Source organism: Mustelus asterias, chromosome 1 (genome assembly GCF_964213995.1).
Source record: "Mustelus asterias chromosome 1, sMusAst1.hap1.1, whole genome shotgun sequence".
In the NCBI taxonomy this organism is placed as follows: Eukaryota; Metazoa; Chordata; class Chondrichthyes; order Carcharhiniformes; family Triakidae; genus Mustelus; species Mustelus asterias.
In genome coordinates this window covers 164,736,523-164,757,866 of record NC_135801.1, presented here as the reverse complement: position 1 = coordinate 164,757,866, position 21,344 = coordinate 164,736,523, and the positions used below count along the sequence as shown (strand labels likewise).

Genomic DNA, 21,344 nt, shown 5'->3' with positions numbered 1-21,344 from the left:
GCTAAATTGGAACAATTTATAATGAGCCGAAGGTTGTATAGTTGCCTGTCCTTTTTTTCAAACAATGTCTAAAATCTCTCGGATTTAGATTATTGGCACAAGTAGTTGCATAATATATCTGACTCTTAGGTCTGTGGGCACCAGCATTGAGTTTTTAATACTGGTTATATTTCTTCTGACTTGAGCTTGTATTAATGCCTCTTTATTGCTTGATTGCTTTTGTTGTCAGGTTGCATATTGGAAAAGGCGTGCAGCTGGAATGCAAAGGGGAAGGAGATGTCTGGGTGCGATGTTTGAGTGATCATGCAGTCTTTGTGCAGAGCTACTACTTGGATCGAGAAGCTGGGCGTGCTCCTGGTGATGCAGTTCACAAGATTTATCCAAGTGCATATATTAAGGTTGGCTAAATTGGATTAAATGTTCTCTTGCTCTTGTCTGCTTTTTAACTTTGTCTCCATTTTCCCTCTTCCCAGCCGCTGTTCTTGAATAAATCATTTCTATCATCCTGGCCGCAGTGTTCCACTGAAACTCAACTCAAGCTGAAGGAACAGTACCTCATCTTTTGATTAGGAACTTTACAGCTTTTGGGACCTTGCATTGAGTTCAGCAATTTCAGACCATAATTTCTGCTCTTGTTTTGGTTTTAGTCACATTTTTCCTTTAGAACATAAAACATAGAAAGCCACAGCACAAACAGGCCCTTCGGCCCACAAGTTGCGCCGATCACATCCCCACCTCTAGGCCTATCTATAGCCCTCAATCCCATTAAATCCCATGTACTCATCCAGAAGTCTCTTAAAAGACCCCAACGAGTTTGCCTCCACCACCACCGACGTCAGCCGATTCCACTCACCCACCACCCTCTGAGTGAAAAACTTACCCCTGACATCTCCTCTGTACCTACCCCCCAGCACCTTAAACCTGTGTCCTCTCGTAGCAACCATTTCAGCCCTTGGAAATAGCCTCTGAGAGTCTACCCTATCCAGACCTCTCAACATCTTGTAAACCTCTATCAGGTCACCTCTCATCCTTCGTCTCTCCAGGGAGAAGAGACCAAGCTCCCTCAACCTATCCTCATAAGGCATGCCCCCCAATCCAGGCAACATCCTTGTAAATCTCCTCTGCACCCTTTCAATGGCTTCAACATCTTTCCTGTAATGAGGTGACCAGAACTGCGCGCAGTACTCCAAGTGGGGTCTCACCAGGGTCCTATAAAGCTGCAGCATTATCTCCCGACTCCTAAACTCAATCCCTCGATTAATGAAGGCCAGTACGCCGTACGCCTTCTTGACCGCATCCTCCACCTGCGAGGCCGATTTAAGAGTCCTATGGACCCGGACCCCAAGGTCCTTCTGATCCTCTACACTGCTAAGAATGGTACCCTTCATATTATACTGCTGCTTCATCCCATTGGATCTGCCAAAATGGATCACCACACACTTATCCGGGTTGAAGTCCATCTGCCACTTCTCCGCCCAGTCTTGCATTCTATCTATGTCTCGCTGCAACTTCTGACATCCCTCCAAACTATCCACAACACCACCTACCTTGGTGTCGTCAGCAAACTTACCAACCCATCCCTCCACTTCCTCATCCAGGTCATTTATGAAAATGACAAACAGCAAGGGTCCCAGAACAGATCCCTGGGGCACTCCACTGGTCACTGACCTCCATGCAGAGAAAGACCCCTCCACAGCCACTCTCTGCCTTCTGCAGGCAAGCCAGTTCTGGATCCACAAGGCAACAGCCCCTTGGATCCCATGCCCTCTCACTTTCTCAAGAAGTCTTGCATGGGGGACCTTATCGAACGCCTTGCTGAAGTCCATATAGACCACATCCACCGCTCTTCCTTCGTCAATGTGTTTGGTCACATTTTCAAAGAACTCAACCAGGCTCGTAAGGCACGACCTGCCCTTGACAAAGCCGTGCTGACTACTTTTGATCATACTAAACTTCTCTAGATGATCATAAATCCTGTCTCTCAGGATCCTCTCCATCAACTTACCAACCACTGAGGTTAGACTCACCGGTCGGTAATTTCCCGGGCTGTCCCTGTTCCCTTTCTTGAATATAGGGACCACATCTGCAATCCTCCAATCCTCCGGAACCTCTCCCGTCTCCATCGACGATGCAAAGATCATCGCCAAAGGCTCCGCAATCTCCTCCCTCGCCTCCCACAGTAACCTGGGGTACATCCCATCCGGTCCCGGCGACTTACCAACCTTGATGCCATTCAATAGTTCCAACACATCCTCTTTCTTTATGTCCACATGCTCGATCCTTTCTGTCCACCGCAAACCAGCAGTACAACCACCCAGATCCCTTTCCACCGTGAATACCGAGGTAAAGTATTCATTAAGCAGCTCCGCCATTTCTAACGGTTCCGCACAAACTTTTCTCCCTTCACCTTTTAAGGGTCCTATGCCTTCACATCTCATCCTTTTACTCTTGACATATTTGTAGAAAGCCTTGGGATTCTCCTTAATCTTACCCGCCAAGGCCTTCTCATGACCCCTTCTCGCTCTCCTAATTTCCTTCTTAAGCTCCTTCCTACATCCCGTATACTCCTCTAAATCCTTAACACCTCCTAGCTCTCTGAACCTTCTGTACGCCTCTCTTTTCTTATTCACCAGGTTCATCACAACCTTCGTGCACCACGGTTCCCGTACCCTACCAACACCCCCCTGTCTCATTGGAACGTTGTCATGCAGAGCTCCAGACAAACATTCCTTGAAAATCCTCCACTTTCCTTCGGTACTTTTCCCCAAGAATGCCTCCTTCCAATTTACCCGTCTAATTTCCTCCCTGATGACACTGTATTTCCCTTTACTCCAGAGAAACACTTTCCTAGCCTGCCTGATCCTATCTCTTTCCAATGCTATCGTGAAGGAGATAGAATTATGATCGCTATCCCCAAGATGCTCACCCACCGAGAGATCCTCCACCTGTCCAGGTTCATTAGCCAGCACCAGATCAAGTACAGCCTCTCCTCTCGTCGGCTTATCCACATACTGTGTCAGGAAACTCTCCTGGACACACCTAACAAACTCCTCTCCATCCAAACCCCTAGCCCTAGGGATATTCCAATCTATGTTTGGGAAATTAAAATCTCCCATCATGACAACTCTGTTATTCCTACATCTCTCCAGGATCTGTTTCCCCATCTGCTCCTCAACATCTCTGTTACTATTGGGCGGCCTATAGAAAACACCCAGCAACGTTACCGACCCCTTCCTGTTCCTAACCTCCACCCACAGAGACTCTGTAGTCAATCCCTCCACGGCGTCCACCTTCTCTACAGCCGTGACACTATCCCTGATCAACAGTGCCACTCCCCCCCCTCTCTTGCCTCCCTCCCTGTCCTTCCTGAAACATCTAAAACCCGGCACCTGAAGCACCCAGTCCTGTCCCTGAGACATCCAAGTCTCCGTAATGGCCACCACATCACAATTCGAAGCAGCAATCCACGCTCTAAGCTCATCCACTTTATTCACTACACTCCTGGCATTAAAATAGACACATCTCAGACCTTCAGCCTGAGCACTTCCCTTCTCCATCACTCGTCTAACCTCCGTCTTACCCTGTTTACATTCCTTATCTATTTGCGAGCTAACCTCCTCGCTCTCAGTCCCCTCATTTCGATTCCCTCCCCCCAACCTTTCTAGTTTAAAGTCTCTCCAGTAGCCTTAGCCAACCTTCCCGCCAGGATATTGGTCCCCCTGGGATTCAAGTGCCACCTGTCTTTTTTAAACAGGTCACACCTGCCCCTAAAGAGGTTCCAATGATCCAAGTACCCAAATCCTTGTCCCTTGCTCCAGTCCCTCAGCCACGCATTCATTCTCCACCGATTCCTGTTCTCACTCTCCCGCGGCACAGGCAGCAATCCCGAGATTACTACCTTTGCATTCCTCTTTCTCAGCTGTCTACCTAACTCCCTATATTCTCTTTTCATGACCCCTTCCCTCTTCCTACCTATGTCAGCAGTACCTATATGCATCACGACCTTCGGCTCCTCTCCCTCCCCCTTCAGGATTTCTGGGACTCGACCAGAGACATCCCGGACCCCTGCACCAGGGAGACAAACCACCATCCGAGAGTCCCGTCTGTGTCCGCAAAAACGCCTATCTGACCCCCTCACCGTAGAGTCCCCAATTAGCACTACCCTCCTTTCCTTACCCTTTTGCACTACTGGGCCAGGCTCAGCTCCAGAGACACTGCCACCGCTGCTTCCCCCAGGTGGGCTGTCCACCCCAGTAGTACTCAGACAGGAGTACTTATTATTAAGGGGCACATCCACCGGGGTGCTCACCATCAACTGAGCTTTCTCCTTCCTCACTGTTACCCAGTTACCCTCCTCCCGTGGTCCCGGTGTGACCACCTGCTGATAGCTCCTGTCAATGACCTCCTCACTATCCCTAACCCGGCGAAGGTCCTCGAGCTGCAATTCCAGTTCCCTAACATGGTCCCTTAGGAACCGCAGCTCAACACACCCAGCACAGATATGGTCGTCCGGGAGGCTAGGAGCCTCCAGGACCTCCCACATCCTACATTGGGAACAACATACTGGCCTCACACTCATAATTGCCCCTTTAAACACACAGGGGAAAAAAAAGTGAATGAAAATTTTAAACTTACCTTTCCTCCTCCTGTTTTCTCCAAAGCCCTGCTCTCACTGGGTCTTTTTTTTTAGGTTAGAGGAGGAGGGAGGGTGGGATACTCTACAAGTGTAGAGTATCGGGATTCCTCTCTGTTCCAATTTATTGGGGGAAAAAAAAATCTCTCTCTCCCAGACCTCCCTGCGCGACCACTTCCGGGTTTAGATATTTTTAAAGAAAAAACCCGCGAAAAAGTAAGTTAAAAATAACAGCGCTTACCCGCAGCACTCCTCTCGCGAATCTCTCCCTCTCTGCTGCACTTCCAAGACGCAATGAGGCCGATTCACTGAGGTGAGTAACTTTTTAAAAAAAATCTCTCTCTCCCAGACCTCCCTGCGCGACCACTTCCGGGTTTAGATATTTTTAAAGAAAAAACCCGCGAAAAAGTAAGTTAAAAATAACAGCGCTTACCCGCAGCACTCCTCTCGCGAATCTCTCCCTCTCTGCTGCACTTCCAAGACGCAATGAGGTCTTTGTTTTTATTTCTTAGTGGCAGCTTTTCATTATACTGCCATTGACATCACCTCTAGACATATCTTTTGTTTCTTTATTTGTCTCTTTGGTACTGCACCAATCCAGTCTTCAGTCTTCCATCCCAGCACAGATCTTCCCTTTTCACGCTCCCCAATTTCACTTGCTTAAATTTTCTTGCTTGATTTTAATTTTCCAAAATTCTCTAGGTTTGGAAAAGTTGCCATTAGATTGGAAAATAGCAAGTGGAACTCCTTTATTCAAAAACATAGAAAATAGAGTAGGAGTAGACCATTTGGTGTTCATTATCACTGTTCCAGTTCCAAATAAGCAACATTCCTCTTAGAGACTTAAATGCCACTTTAAATACAGTTAGCAACCATAAATATGCCTGCTATGATGAGTGTATACAGTCTTGAAGCTTTCAGGGAGAGATAGAGTTTTAGAAATATGCAATATCCTTCTAACTTTGACCAGGCTTCAGCTGCAAACTAAACTGCATTCTGTGAAAGCCTTTCTCTTTGCTACAGACCCAGGACTGCACATTAACCACATTGTCACATGACCCTGTCAATCACTCCAATCAGAAATCCCAAGGGAACTTAAGTAAACAAATGTCCATTAACTCCACTTAACATAACCACTTGCATTGCTAAAATGAGTAATTAACTTGCTTTCCCAGCATCTGAGTTGCATTCCATCCATACGCACCAACTGCCTGTAGCATAAAGCTGAATTTTTAAACATTCCCCATAAACATTAAAAATATATGTATATCTATATTTTATTCTTTTGTGGAACATTGGTGTCGCTGGCTGGCCAGCATTTATTGCTCATCCCTAGTTGTCCTTGAACTGAATGGTTTGCTCAGCCATTTCAGAGGGCAGATGAGGGTCAACCACATTGCTGTGGCTCTGGAGTCACATGTAGGCCAGACCAGGTAAGAGTGGCAGATTTCCTTCCCTAAAGGACATTACTGAACCAGATGGGTTTTTCCGACAATCGCCAATGGCATCATGGTCATCAGTAGATTCTTAATTTCAGATGTTTTTTATTGAAATCAAATTCCACCATCTGCCATGGCGGGATTTGAACCTGTGTCCCCAGAACATTAGCGGAGTTTCCGGATTAATAGTCTAGCGATAATACCACTAGGCCATTGCCTCCCCGGCGATTAAATGCACTGCTATCATCACAGTTCATGAATCTATGCAGGTACAGCAAATAATTTGGGAAGCTAAAAGAATGTTATCGAGGGAAATCGAACACAGAAATAGGGAGGTTATGCCTCAGTTGTACAGGACACTGGTACGACCACATTTGGAGTTCTGTGTATAGTATTAGTCTCCTCATTTAAGGAAGGATGTAAATGCATTAGAAACAGTTCAGAGAAGGCTTACCAAACTAAGCCAGGAATGGGTGGGTTGTCTGAGGAAAGATTTGACAGGCTAGTGTTATATTCACCGGAGATTAGTAGAGCAAGAAGCACTTGATTGAAACGTATAAGATCCTGAGGGTCTTGACAAGGTGGATGTGAAGAGGATGTTTCCTCTTGTGGAAGAATCTAGAATTTGGGGTTACTGTTTAAAAATAAGGGGTCGCTAATTTAAGACAGATGAGTAGAATTTTTTTTCTCTGAGGGTAGTGAATCGTTGGAACTTGCTTCCTCAAGAGACAGTGGAAGCAGAGTCTTTGGTTTTAGGGCAGAGATAGATAGATTTTTGATAAACAAGGGGGTGAAATGTTGTTGGCAGGAGGCGGGAGGTTACAATCAGTTCAGCCATGATCTTATTGAATGGCGGAGAAGGGCCACATGGCCTATTCATGCACCTTGTTCGTATGTTCATATGAATGCCCTCTTTCAGTGTTGAATCAGTCTGAGGAGAGACTAGAGAAAAAGACGGCAAATAACGATAAATGTCCCAGAAAAGAGTTACAAAGGAAAGGAACCCATTAGTTAGCTGCCAGCCTGGGATTTGTCATGCAGCTAGTCTTGAGACAAAAGCAGTACTTTTCCATTAATGGTTTTAGCTGCTTGACTAAGTCGGAGAAATTTTCTATCGTGGTAGTAACAACTTAACTGTAGAAGTGAGCCAAAGAATCAGTATTGTTGTCGTATCTGTCACTTCCAACTTTTAGCTCCTGTAGTGGATTAGTTAGTTTGTAGATGCACCTTTAAAATATTTGTACAGCCAATGTTGTAGTTTTCTGCTAAAATTTAGTTGCGATCCACCTGCAGTGAATATTCACCTCCACTGTGTAATGTCAGTGTCTGCTACTCTGCATCAATTGACAATCAACAGTAAATCACAGGATGTCATCATCTGTCAATGGCTGTGCCAGTGCCTTAGCAACAGCACTAACCAGTTGATCATTGATTGTTGTGCTGCTTTGCATGTTCTGCTTGCAAAACTCCAGAGCACAGATTAAGCACCAGAACAAAATTGTCCACAAACATGTACAGCTTTGCTGAGCTGATGAGTGACACAAAATTATCGTAGACGCCAGATTGTTTTTGTTAGCCATGGTTAACACAAGTGCATAACGTTCTCTTGTAAGACTGTTGGTTGTGCAAAGTGATAGATTAATAGAAAATTCTTTGAAAATGTTCTCCATTATTCTGCCCTGAGGTAAAAGGATTTCCCATATATATTTTATTAAAAATGCAAGATTTTTGCCACTCGCCTGGGGCCAATATCATCAGGCACTTGACATCCAAACATGACTCTTCATAGCTTATTTCCAAACCACCCACCCCCACTATTATACACTGAAAGCAGTTTGTCCTAAGTCTTGGAATTGAATTTAAAACAGCAGCTGTGATCACTTCATGCTTTAAATAAAAAGCTTAAGTTACACAGCGTGGCTCTGAGCTCTGGACTTGGCTCATTTCGTTCCCAGTTTGGTGAATTCTGAAGAATCCCTGAGCTATTGTGAGCCAAGAGTTTCCCCATAGGGCAGAGAAGTTGAACGTTTGTTATTCTGAGACAGGGCTAGGAAGCAGTTTAACTGCTGGTGCTGATCATTTGGGTGGATGAGCTCCCAACTAAAGCAAGATTGGAGTTTTAAATTAATAATTCAGCATTTTCAATTGAAGCAATTTTAAAATCCATTTTGTTTGTGTTCCAGGTGTTTGATTTGCGTCAGTGTCACCGTCAGATGCAACAACAGGCTGCTACTGCTCAGGCTGCCGCCGCTGCCCAAGCAGCAGCTGTTGCTGGAAACATCCCTGGACCCGGTTCAGTGGGAGGCATTGCCCCAGCTATCAGTAAGTTACCATGCCCATTGGCATTCAGTATATTGCACAAAACATAAAGTTGAGAAAATAGACACTTTGCCTATTAATGCCCTAACTTGTTCTTCATTCAGCATTTTCGCAAACCACCAGTGTTCAACTGGCTTGTAGTATGTATATAATATGTAATTATAACATTGCTCATAGCGAGTGCTTGGGAGAGGGGCGGTAGCAGGAAGCAGCGAGAGTTTGGGAGAGAGGAAATGGCAAAAGTGAGGGAGTGGGGAAAGAGAAGCAGTTAGTGGGAGAGAGCCGATGAGGGAAGCAGTGATTGGGAGGAAGGGAGCGGACGTGGGAAGCAGCAAGCAGGAGGAGTACTGTACAGTATTGGTCACCTTACTTAAGGAAGGATGTTAATGCATTCGAAGCAGTTCGGAGAAGGTTTACAGACTAATATCTGGAATTATCGGGTTGTCTTATGAGGAAAAGTTGGACAGGCTAGGCTTGTAGCCACTGGAGGTGACTGATTGAAATATATAAGATTCTGAGGGGTCTTAACAGGGTGGATGTGAAGAGGATGTTTCCTTTTGTGGGAGAATCTAGAACTAGGAGTCACTGTTTAAAAATAAGGGGTCGCCAACATTTTGAATCTGGATGAAGAGCAAAGAAAATCAGATGAGATTTATGCTCTGTATGTGGGGGTGGGGGGGGAGCTGTAATTGGGCTCTATTCTCTCTCCACAGATGCTGTCAGACTTGCTGGTTTTGTTTCAGGTTCCAGCATCCGCAGTATTTTGCTTTTATCTTTTTGTTACGGGCAAATTGTGTATAACAAACTTACTTGAGTTTTTGATGAGCTAACAGATGCTTGCTACAATGCAATTGATTCACTTTGCAAAGACAGTTGACAAATGTCATGTAACAGACTTGTCAGTAAGTTGAGGCCCATAGAAAAAAGAACAGTTGCAACATGTATGCGAAGTTGACGGAATGACAGGGAATAGACTAGTGGTGAGCGGTTGTTTTTCGAAATGGGCAAGATGTATAGTGGAATTCTCCAGAGGTTTGTATTAGGAGCATATCTTCTCTTGAACAATATTTATGACCTAGAATTTTGGCATGAAGGCAACAATTTCCAAATTTGTGGATGACAGAAACTTTGAAGTGTTGCAAGCAATGAGGAGAATAGTGATAAATCTCAAGAGGACAGAGATGGACTTGTGGAATGGGTGGAGAAATGGCAGAAGAAATTTAATGCATAGAGGTGTGACATAATGCATTTTGGTAGGAAGAATAAGAAGAGGCAACATAAAATAAAGGGTACATTTTAAAAGATGGGGTACAGGAGCAAAGTGACCTGGTGTGTGTGTGCTCAATTCATTGACCACAGCAGGGAAGGTTGAGAAAGCAGTTAATAAAGCAATCCAGAATGCTGGGTTTTATAAATGGAGGCAAGAGTACAGAAGCAAGGAAGTTATGATGAATCTGTATAGAATCCTTGTTCAGCTTCTACCGGAGTAGTGTATCCATTTCTGGACACCACACTTTAGGAAGGATTTGAAAGCATAAGATTCAGAAAAAAACAAAGAAAAGTACAGCACAGGAACAGACCCTTCGGCCCTCCAGGCCTGTGCCAATCATGATGTCCTAACTAAACTTTAAAAAAAACCTTCTGTCCTTACTTGGTCCATATCCCTCTAACCTCTCCCTATTCATGTACCCATCCAGATGCCTCTTAAATGTTGCTAATGTTCCTGTCTCTACCACCTCTTCTGGCAGCATGTTCCAGGCACCCACAATTCTCTGCGTGAAAAACTTCCCCTGCACATTTCCCTTAAAATTTCCCCCTCTCGCCTTGAACCTGTGCGCCTTGTAATTGACATTTCCACCCTGGGAAAAAGCCTCTGACTATCCACCCTGCCTATGCCTCTTATAATTTTGTAAACCTCTATGAGGTCTCTGCTCACAGTGAAAACAATCCTAGTTTATTCAGGTGTTCCTCATAGCCAACACCCTCAAGACCAGGCAACATTCTGGTGAACTTTCTTTGCACTCTCTCCAAAGCTTCTGGTAGTGTGGTGACCAGAACTGCATGCAATACTCCAAATGCGGCTTAACTAAGGTTTTGTATAGCTGCAACATGATTTCCCAACTCTTGTACTCAGTGCCCCGGCTGATGAAAGTAAGCATGCCACATGCTTTCTTAATTACCTTGGCCACCTGTGTTGCCACTTTTAGGGAACTGTGGACCTGCACACCCAGATCCCTCTGTATGTTAAATGTTCCTAAGGGTTCTGCCATTTACAGTATGATTCATGTCTAAACTTGATCCTCCAAAATGTAACGCCTCGCATTTGTTTGGATTAAACTCCATCTGCCATTTCTGTGCCCAAATCTTCAATCTATCTATATCCTGTTGTATCCTCTGACAATTCCTGGCACTATCCGCAACTCCACCAATCTTCATGTTATCCACAAACTTACTAATCAGATCCCCACATTTTTCTCCAGATCATTTATATATACTACAAACAACAGAGGTCCCAGCACTGATTCCTGCAGAACACTATTATGTGTTCTCCATTATGAAAAACACCCTTCCACCGCTACTCTATCTTCTACAACAAATCTGTATCCATTTAGCCAGCCCACCCCAAATCCCATGTGATTTTAGTTCTTGAACCAGTCTGCCATGTGGGACCTTGTCTAATGCATTATTAAAGTCCATATAAACTATATCCACAGTCCTTCCCTTATCAATTATCTTTGTCAGCTCTTCAAAAAAACTCAATCAATTTGGTGAGACATGACCTTCCCTGTACAAAACCAAGCTGCCTGTCACTAACTAGTCCATTTTCTTCCAAACATGCATATATCCTGTCCCTCAGTATCTTCTCCAAAAGCTTCCCCACCACAGACTCACTGGCCTGTAATTTTGTGGATTATCCCTGCTTCCTTTTTTAAACAAGGGAGCAACATTGGCCTTTCTGCAGTCCTCTGGAACCTTGCTTGTGGTCAAAGAGGATGTGAAGATATCTGTTAAGCTAAACTGCCAGTCCTGTCCCTCCTTTAACCATGTCTCCGTAATTGCAATAACATCATAATTTCTTTCCTTGCCTCCTGCAGTGAACTGGGATAGACCTTATGCGGCTCCAGGAGCATGTCTACTTTAATGCAATTTAGGATACCCAACACTTGCTCCTTCGATATATTGACATTCTCTAGAGCGTTCACACACCTATCCTTGACCTCAACTTCCGTCATGTCCTTCTTGGTGAATACCAATGCAAAGTACTCATTAAGGAGACCACCCATTTCCTGTGGCTCCACGCATAACTTATCTCCATTGTCCTTGAGTGGGCCTACTCTTTCTCTTGTTATCCTCTTGCTCGTAAAATATGCATAAAAACTCTTGGGATTCTTCTTGACCCTGTTTGCTAAAGACACTTCATGGCCTCTTTTAGACCTCCTAATTCCACGTTTAAATTCCTTCCTACTTAGTTTTAGTTCAGACAGGCAGTATGGTCGGTGCAGACTTGGAGGGCCGAAGGGCCTGTGCTGTAATTTTCTTTGTTCTTTATTCTTTGTACTTTCACTATATCCCTCGAGGGCTTCGTCAGTTTTTAGATGCCTCGACCTATCGAATGCTTCCTTTTTGCTTTTGACTAAGCTTACAATTCCCCTTGTCATCCATGGTTCCCGAATCCTTCCAATTCTATCCTTCATTTTTGCAGGGACATGCCGGTCCTGCACTTCAATCAACTGGCCTTTAAAAGCTTCCCACATTCCAGACATGGATTTGCCCTCAAATAGCTGCTCGCTATCCACATTCCCCAGTTCCTGTCTAATTTGGATGTAATTGGCCCTCGCCCAATTAAGCAGCCTCATCCGAGGACTTTTGTCCTTATCCACGACTAACTGAAATCTTATGGAATTATGGTCACTAAGCCCAAAATGTTCCCCCACTGAAACATTGATCACCTGGCCCGGCTCAATCTCCAATACCAAGTCTAATATGGCCCCCTCCCTGGTTGGATTGGTATCAAAAGCCCTCCTGGACACATCTAACAAATTGCTCTCGATCCGAGCCCCTGGCTGTAAGGGATTCCCAGTCAATATGGGGGAAGTTAAAGTCACCCACCACAGCCACCCTGCTTTTTTCACACCTTTTCAGTATCTGACTACACAGCTGCTCCTCTGTCTCCTGCAGGCTGTTGGGAAGCCTGTAGTACACTCCCAACATTGTGATACCCTTCTTATTCCTGAGCTCCACCCACAATGTCTCAATACAAGATCCCTCCAATTTGTCCTCCCTCAACACAGCTGTGATGTGCTCCCTAATCAGCAACGCAGCTCCTCCATCCCTTATGTTTCACCTTTTGTCCCGTCTAAAACAACGATATCCCGGAATGTTAAGCTGCCAATCCTGTCCCTCCTTTAACCATGTCTCCATAATTGAAATAACATCATAATTCCATGCAGTAATCCAGGCTCTCAGTTCATCCGTTTTAACTGTTATACTTGCATTGGAGCAAACGCACTCCAGACCTCCAGACCCACCGAGCCCTGAGGCCTCCCTCTGCCTGCGCTATGTTTATCTCAGTCTCATTTTTTTCCCCAGTCCCTACACTTACTGGCCTGCTGTTCCGGTTCCCACCCCCTGCCATACTAGTTTAAACCCTCCCGATCAGCACTAGCAAACCTCCCACCCAGGATATTGGTGCCCCTCCAGTTCAGGTGCAACCTGTCCTTCTTGTACAAATCCCACCTTCCCCAGAAGACATCCCAGTGATCCATATATCTAAAGCCTTCAACCCTCAACCTCCAATGAAAACAGCCCCAGCCTATCCAGTCTTTCCTCATAGCTCAGACCCTCCAGCCCAGGCAATACCCTGGTAAATCTCCTCTGCACCCTCTCCAGTGCAATCACATCCTTCCTCCAATGTGGTGACTAGATCTGTACACAGCTTAACCAACATTTTGTACAGTTCAATTATTGACCTCCCTGCTTTTGTATTCTATGCCTCGGTTAATAACGGCAAGTATCACATATGCCGCATTTAACCACCATATGTACCTGCCCTGCCACCTTCAAGGATCTGTGGATATGAACTCCAAGGTCCTTTTGATCTTCAGCACTTTCCAAGGTCACACAATACATAGTGTAATCCTTTGCCTTGTTAGCCCTCCCCAAGTCCATTATCTCCATTTACCACTCCTCTGCCCACCTGACCGGTCCATTGACATCCTCTGCAGTCTATGGCTATCCTCCTCACTATTTACCAACCTACCAATTTTCATGTCATCCACATACTTCTTGATCATACCCATGTTTAAGTCCAAATCATTAATGTACACCACAAATAGAAAGGATCCCTGCACCGAGTTCTGCGGAACCCCGCTGGAAACAGACTTCCAGTCACAAAAACATCCCTCTCCATCACCCTCTGCTTCCTGCCTCTCAGTAAGAAGTTTAACAACACCAGGTTAAAGTCCAACAGGTTTATTTGGTAGCAAAAGCCACACAAGCTTTCGGAGCTCCAAGCCCCTTCTTCAGGTGAGTGGGAATTCTGTTCACAAACAGGGCATATAAAGACACAGACGCAATTTACATGAATAATGGTTGGAATGTGAATACTTACAGCTAATCAAGTCTTTAAGAAACAAAACAACGTGAGTGGAGAGAGCATCAAAACAGGCTAAAAAGATGTGTATTGTCTCCAGACAAGACAGCCAGTGAAACTCTGCAGGTCCAGGCAACTGTGGGGGTTACAGATAGTGTGACATGAACCCAATATCCCGGTTGAGGCCGTCCTCGTGTGTGCGGAACTTGGCTATCAGTTTCTGCTCAGTGACTCTGCGCCGTCGTGTGTCGTGAAGGCCGCCTTGGAGAACGCTTACCCGAATATCAGAGGCCGAATGCCCGTGACTGCTGAAGTGCTCCCCAACAGGAAGAGAACAGTCTTGCCTGGTGATTGTCGAGCGGTGTTCATTCATCCGTTGTCGCAGCGTCTGCATAGTTTCCCCAATGTACCATGCCTCGGGACATCCTTTCCTGCAGCGTATCAGGTAGACAACTTTGGCCGAGTTGCAAGAGTATGTACCGTGTACCTGGTGGATGGTGTTCTCACGTGAGATGATGGCATCTGTGTCGATGATCCGGCAAGTCTTGCAGAGGTTGCTGTGGCAGGGTTGTGGGGTCGTGGTCACTGTTCTCCTGAAGGCTGGGTAGTTTGCTGCGGACAATTGTCTGTTTGAGGTTGTGCGGTTGTTTGAAGGCAAGAAGTGGGGGTGTGGGGATGGCCTTGGCGAGATGTTCGTCTTCATCAATGACATGTTGAAGGCTCCGGAGGAGATGCCGTAGCTTCTCCGCTCCGGGGAAGTACTGGACAATGAAGGGTAGTCTGTCCACTGTGTCCTGTGCTTGTCTTCTGAGGAGGTCGGTGCGGTTTTTCGCTGTGGCGCGTTGGAACTGTTGATCAATGAGTCGAGCACTATATCCTGTTCTTATGAGGGCATCTTTCAGCGTCTGGAGGTGTCTGTTGCGATCCTCCTCATCCGAGCAGATCCTGTGTATACGGAGGGCTTGTCCATAGGGGATGGTTTCTTTAACGTGTTTAGGGTGGAAGCTGGAGAACTGGAGCATCGTGAGGTTATCCGTGGGCTTGCGGTACAGTGAGGTGCTGAGGTGACTGTCCTTAATGGAGATGCGTGTGTCCAAGAATGCAACCGATTCCGGAGAGTAGTCTATGGTGAGTCTGATGGTGGGATGGAACTTGTTGATGTCATCATAGAGTTGTTTCAGTGATTGTTCACCATGAGTCCAAAGGAAGAAAATGTCATCGATGTATCTAGTGTATAGCATCGGTTGAAGGTCCCGTGCGGTGAAGAAGTCTTGTTCGAACCTGTGCATGAAGATGTTGGCATATTGAGGTGCGAATTTGGTCCCCATGGCTGTTCCGTGTGTCTGGATGAAGAACTGGTTGTTGAAGGTAAAGATATTGTGGTCCAGGATGAAGCGGATGAGATATAAAATTGCATCTGGAAACTGGCAGTTATTGGCGCTGAGCACTGAGGCCGTTGCAGCAATGCCATCGCCATGGGGGATGCTGGTGTAGAGTGCCGAGACATCCATTGTGACGAGGAGTGCTCCTGGTTCAACTGCTCCATGTGTGCCGAGTTTCTGTAGGAAGTCCGTAGTGTCGCGACAAAAGCTGGGGTTTCTTTGTACAATAGGTTTCAGGATGCCCTCCATGTAGCCGGAGAGGTTCTCGCACAGGGCCCCATTGCCCGATACAATGGGACGGCCGGGTGTGTTTGCCTTGTGTATCTTCGGGAGGCAGTAGAGATCTCCAAAGCAGGGTCCTACCTCTCAGCCAGTTTTGGATTCAATGTGCCATTTTGCCTTGGATCCCATGGGCCCTTACTTTCTTGACCTGTTTCTTGACCTTACTAAAAGCCTTGCTAAAGTCTATAGACCTCATCAACACTCTTGGTTACCTCCTCAAAAAATTTGATTAATTTTGTCAAGTGTGACTATACCTTGACAAATCCATGCTGGCTATCCTTGATTAATCCATGTCTATCCAGGTTCAGTTATATTCTGTCCCTCAGAACTCTTTCTAGTAACTTCCCCATCACCAAGGTTAGGCTGACTGGCCTTTAATTTCCAGGATAATCCCTACCTCTTTTTAATAATGGCATAATGTTAGCAGTCTTCCAGTCATTTGGCACCTCACTTCTGGCCGAAAAGGGTTTGAAAATTACTGCCAGTGCTCCTGGTATCTCCTCCCTCAAGGGCCAGGAATACATCTCATCTGGGCCTGTGGATTTATCCAGTTAAGGCTGCTAAACTTGTGATTACCTCTTCTCTCTATCACTTTCCTCTAATATTTCACAGTCCTCCATTCTGTCTACATCTGCTGATGCAAAATATTCATCAAAGACTGTACCCACATCTTCCAGGTCCACACAAACATTGATTATAATCCATATTAATCTGACCTTTGTCTGATGACGCCCAGGGTTCTCTGGTCTTTGTCGCTTTGATTTTAGGGAAACATATTTACTCTGTACTCTCACTGTCTCCTCCCTGAAGGCCTCCTACTGCTCTGACCCAGTTTTATCTGCAAATAACTGCTCCCAGTCTATTTGGGCCAAATCATATCTTAGTAAAATTAGCCAAAATGCTTGCCTACTGATATGCCTTCCACCTGCCCGGGCTCATTTCCGAACATTAGGTCCAGAATTGCCCCTCCCTTGTGGAGTTTTCTACATACTGGCTAAAAATATTCTCCTGAGTGCAATTTAAGAATTTTGCTCCCTACTTACCGTGTACACTAAAACTATCCCAGTTAATATTTGGCCTCTTGGTGTGCTGTAACCATTGGATGATTCTAAACAAAGCATCCTCTTTTCATGTGTTGAACAACCTAATGTGCATTACCAGTTCTTTGTTTTTATTCTGAAGAATCTTAGTCCCAATGAATTAACTATTCTGATGCCTTTTAGCTGAAGCCCCTAATCTATGTTGTATTTTCAGGCTTGTCTGCTGCAGCTGGAATAGGAGTGGATGACTTACGCCGCCTCTGTATTCTCAGGATGAGTTTTGTTAAAGGCTGGGGACCTGACTATCCAAGGCAAAGCATCAAAGAGACCCCTTGCTGGATTGAAATTCACCTACATCGTGCCCTTCAGCTGCTGGATGAAGTACTTCACACCATGCCGATTGCAGAACCACAGCCCCTGGACTAAGTTGCTCTGCAAGAGTAATTGTCTTGCTTGGGTGGGGTGGGAAGAAGACTAGAGTTCAACCTTGATAATAAACTGATATATTTTACCTTTGTTCAGCATATTCTTTCAGAACAACAACTTTTTTGGTAGGTATGCAAAAAAAAAATTTCAAACAGCAAAACTACTGTTTATTTTCTCTTGACAGAAACCTCAGTATTCGAGCTTGTGTCTTTGTTTCCTACTTTGAATCTCCACCAGTATGATTCACAGCCTGTATTAATTATTACAGACTGCATTAGTTACCAATAATGGTTATCATACAATCAAATGCTGTGAAAAATGCTTGATTTGGTGCTGCAAAAGGCTGTTCAGATCATTCAGTTAGCCACTTTTCTCCAAGCCCAAAGCTGAACTGGGAGGATGGGGCAAAATGTGGGAACAATGAGGGTATCATTGTTTGAGTTCTGATAGTTTTGCTGATAGTACATTGAAAACCTTAATAACTAATACCTCCATGTCAGAACAGGCAGTACTAAGTGGGGGAGGGTAAAAATTGTTTTCTGGTTCACAGTTTAGAAATTTCCAGAACAGTCAAAAACTGGTTGAAAGAATAGATGGATGCCAACCTGATTTTGAAAAAAGAATTCATGCATTACAGCAAAGTGGTCTCTTCAGCCACATTTACAGATCCAGGCTTTCTTTATTTGAAAGAACACCTGATTTGCACTTTATTCAAAAAAAAAATTTCTTTTTTATACTGCACCCTTGAGAGAATTCCTCTATATGGGGATGTTTGTATTGTACAGTTTGTTCATCACCTTTAATACTGTAGCTTGCTTCTATATTTTTTCTTTAAATTTTTTTTTGCATGTGGGTCTGGCCATTGTTTAACATTGGCTGCTTTGGCCAAAGTTTTCAAATTACGCACAGCTTATGACCAGAGACAGGAGGTTTAAGAAATGCTTGTTTCTGATCTGGGAGAAAAAAAAATAAAAAGCCTTATATTTTTTTACAGAAATCCAGATCTTGTTAGTAACACTAAAAAAGGTGGAACATTTTTTCTGTGCTATCTGGCGCATCTGATGCTGAAGCATCTGTGTTTGTTCTTTGTGTCAACATCCTCTCACCACCACCACCTCCCCCCCCATCCCAACCCAAATCTGTGTATAGCAAGTTAGGGGTGACAAGGAAAAGGTGTTCTTTGTTAAGTATGTTCCCTATAAGGAATACATTCTTCAGCATTAGATGATGGCGAATTTTGTTAAGATCAACATCAAGGACATTCATGTTTTGTAGCCAGATCAAATTTTATTTGACCCTGTCTGTTTTTAACACATTCTTATACTGTAGAAATGGAAGCTTGAACTTTCTTTTTAACAAGATGTTCTGCAGTGTCTTCCTTGGCTTATTTAATAATATTGGTACCAAAATGCATCTTATTTGACATTGTCTGAAATTAATTCCACCATTATTACCAGCAGTGTTATAGAGTGCAAATGCTCTCACCAGATGGAATCTAAATTTGGACAGTCACAATCTATAATTGTACTGTTTAATATTTTCACAGTGCGGGTGGACATTGTACAAAAGTTTCATATGCTTCGCATTATTTACTGAAATCCAGGTTGGAAGAGAGTGAGGATGCACCCAAAACAAGTGTGCCTGTGAACATTTCACATTATTGAAATGTTCGTGACAACATTTTTAATATTCATTTAAGAGCATTATTGTATTTACTGCTCTTCACTGCATCTGCTGATTGGTTTTTGTGAAATGCATTGATGTTACAATTCCAGTTGAAACCAAATGTAAATTGAAGTGTATCTTTTATGAAACAAATGTAATTTTTACAGGAGTTAAAAATGAACATGGGAAGCTACTAATTTAGATTGTTTTTTAATTATTTGAACAACAAAACCAATTACTATGCCTTTGAAATGCTTGTCAGCCAAATGGAAGGTCTGTATTGGAAATGTGACCACCTAGGAATGTAATGAATCATAACACCAGTACAGAATAGTTTCTTTTCACACTCTAAATATTTTGAATCTGGATTGACTTCTGTTTTCTGGTTACTAGCTGTTAAGTTACAAGTGATATGCTGTTGTAAAGTTTTTCAGACAGTTTGCTAAAAGAGTGGGGAAATTGCCGATATAAGCTTTTTAGTTCTTCCTTTTGCTGTGTGTATGTGTGTACATTTTGCAAATCTTTATACTATGCTTCGGCACCATTTGTAGAGACTACTAGGAACCAAGTATTATTAGGGTAGTTAAGAACAGAAAAAGTATATGATAAAGATCTGAAATGCCTATCTAGGAATAGTTAAGATGGCCTTTTTTCTTACATTAAAGTTGCATTGGGTTATGATATTTATTAAAACTAATGTGTAAGAGATCATTCATTGACATTGCAGGAGTTGGATGAAATAATAGTTATCAGCTCAAAGTAACCGAGTGCCTGTCTCATGCAATTAAGAGATATTTTAAATTATGAATTGGGGGGGTGGGGGGGGGGTGAGAGAACATTTTTGAATAAATCCTGCATTTTACATTGTGGATATTTTGAAAATTATAATTTTCTTCCTCGGTCTACGATTAAATTTAGGGATACTTTTCATTTCGAGATGTAGAAGCACTCAACTTTAAAAACTGATTAAAAAATTAAACTTTCAGTTCCCCTTTCATGGTCCAAGTCAGTTTTTACTTGAATCCTTTCAGATTTTTAGGTCTTGATTTAGTTCTCTAAGAGAACTGATAGAAAATGGACATCATAGACCTTTTGAATCATTATATAAAACAAGCTAGGAAAGGACTACTGATCTTCTAAGTCTAAACAAGGGGAAAATATAGCATCTGCAATGTTATTCCTTTGTAATGAAAGATTGAGCAGAAGGACTCTAAGCTGACTGAGCATTTTATTTAGGATCAAAGGGGAAACTATTCATTGCTATAGGTATGTGAAAAATCCTACCTGTTTATATTGATCAATTAAATGTTACCCAAACTTAAGACCAAGCAAATTGTTTAAAGTTATGATATTGAAATAGCAAGAAGTTAACATTGAAACACATTGTGAATCAGGCATTCTGACGTCTGATGATCGGAATGGCATTGACTGCACATGATAGCAATGGAAATCTGGAATAGAACAACTTTGGCAAATGTCACCAGATGTTCTGAATGGAACAAGTAATGTATGCATTTTATCTTTTAAGCAACTAGTATAAATAAAATGTTCGCAAAGTATACTATTTCCTCCTTTTCTTTTACCAGCCTACCTTGGTTATCTAAAAGAAGCTAAAGTCAATAATTCTGTTCAGTCTGAAACATTGTAAATCTTTCTCCAAATGATGTAGCCTGATTCAATTATGGTCTGTGGGTGTAGACTGTAAGAATGCTTTCCAGATGCATCATGTCTCTCTTGATGTACTTGATTTGCATTGGTTAAGTTAACAGATCTAAGTCATGTGTCTCTGAATGCTGATGTATTTTTTTCTTCTAAGTTTGAAATGTACATAAAGATGCATAAACAGTCCATTAATTTCAAAAACCAGAACTAATTCTGTATATTGAACTGAGATGTGATACAGGTACTTACCATCTTTCTCAGGTAGGCTGTCTTTTTACTCTGCTTCTAGTGAAGTGTTTTAAGTATGTAACAAGTACAAAGGAACTCATTGTGATAGACTTATAGGAAAGTACTAAATATTATCAATAATTGAAGTTTCATCCTTAATGGAGTTTAGAGCAACATTCAGCTGGGGGAGAATTTGAACATTTCACCACTTTTTTCTGAAAAACTCAACCATTGACAATTTATGTTCAGTGCTTCAGGGTGATGTGACATGAGTTTGCACTAGCATGAGTTATGAGTTATTTATCTCCACTTAGGATGGGGATTGAGCAGAAGCAAGATGCATCTTTCAGGTTGTGCTTACACATTCTCTAATCAATTCCAGAATATAATTGGAGGAGGATTGTCAATGGGATGCCTATGCTCAAATGGTGGAGGAATGGCATATGATACCTTTTTATTCTTTCAAGGGATATGGGTATCATTGGCAAGGCCAGCATTTGTTGCCCATCCCTAATTACCCTTGAACTGAGTGGCTTGTAAGGCAATTTCAGAGGGCAGTTGAGTCAACCACATTGCTGTGGGTCTAAAGTCAAATGTAGACCGGACCAGGTATGGATGGCAGATTTCCTTCCCTAAAGGACATTAGTGAACCACATGGGTTTTACAACAATTGAC

General features: G+C 43.4%; 1 protein-coding gene across 6 annotated transcripts in view; it reads left to right on the top strand.

The window, feature by feature from the left end:
- LOC144499764 (mothers against decapentaplegic homolog 4) overlaps positions 1-20,338 on the top strand; it is a 99,727-nt gene extending 79,389 nt beyond the window's left edge. For 5 of the 6 annotated variants that reach the window (XM_078222200.1, XM_078222239.1, XM_078222210.1 and 2 more), the window contains 3 exons: positions 230-398; positions 8,256-8,394; positions 16,903-20,338. In XM_078222200.1, coding sequence (XP_078078326.1) covers positions 230-398; positions 8,256-8,394; positions 16,903-17,114 — 520 coding nt within the window. In that variant the 3' untranslated portion in view covers positions 17,115-20,338. The remainder of the gene's footprint in view (positions 1-229; positions 399-8,255; positions 8,395-16,902) is intronic. The other variant, XR_013498893.1, reaches the window with a different exon arrangement.
- Positions 20,339-21,344: the final 1,006 nt, after the last annotated feature.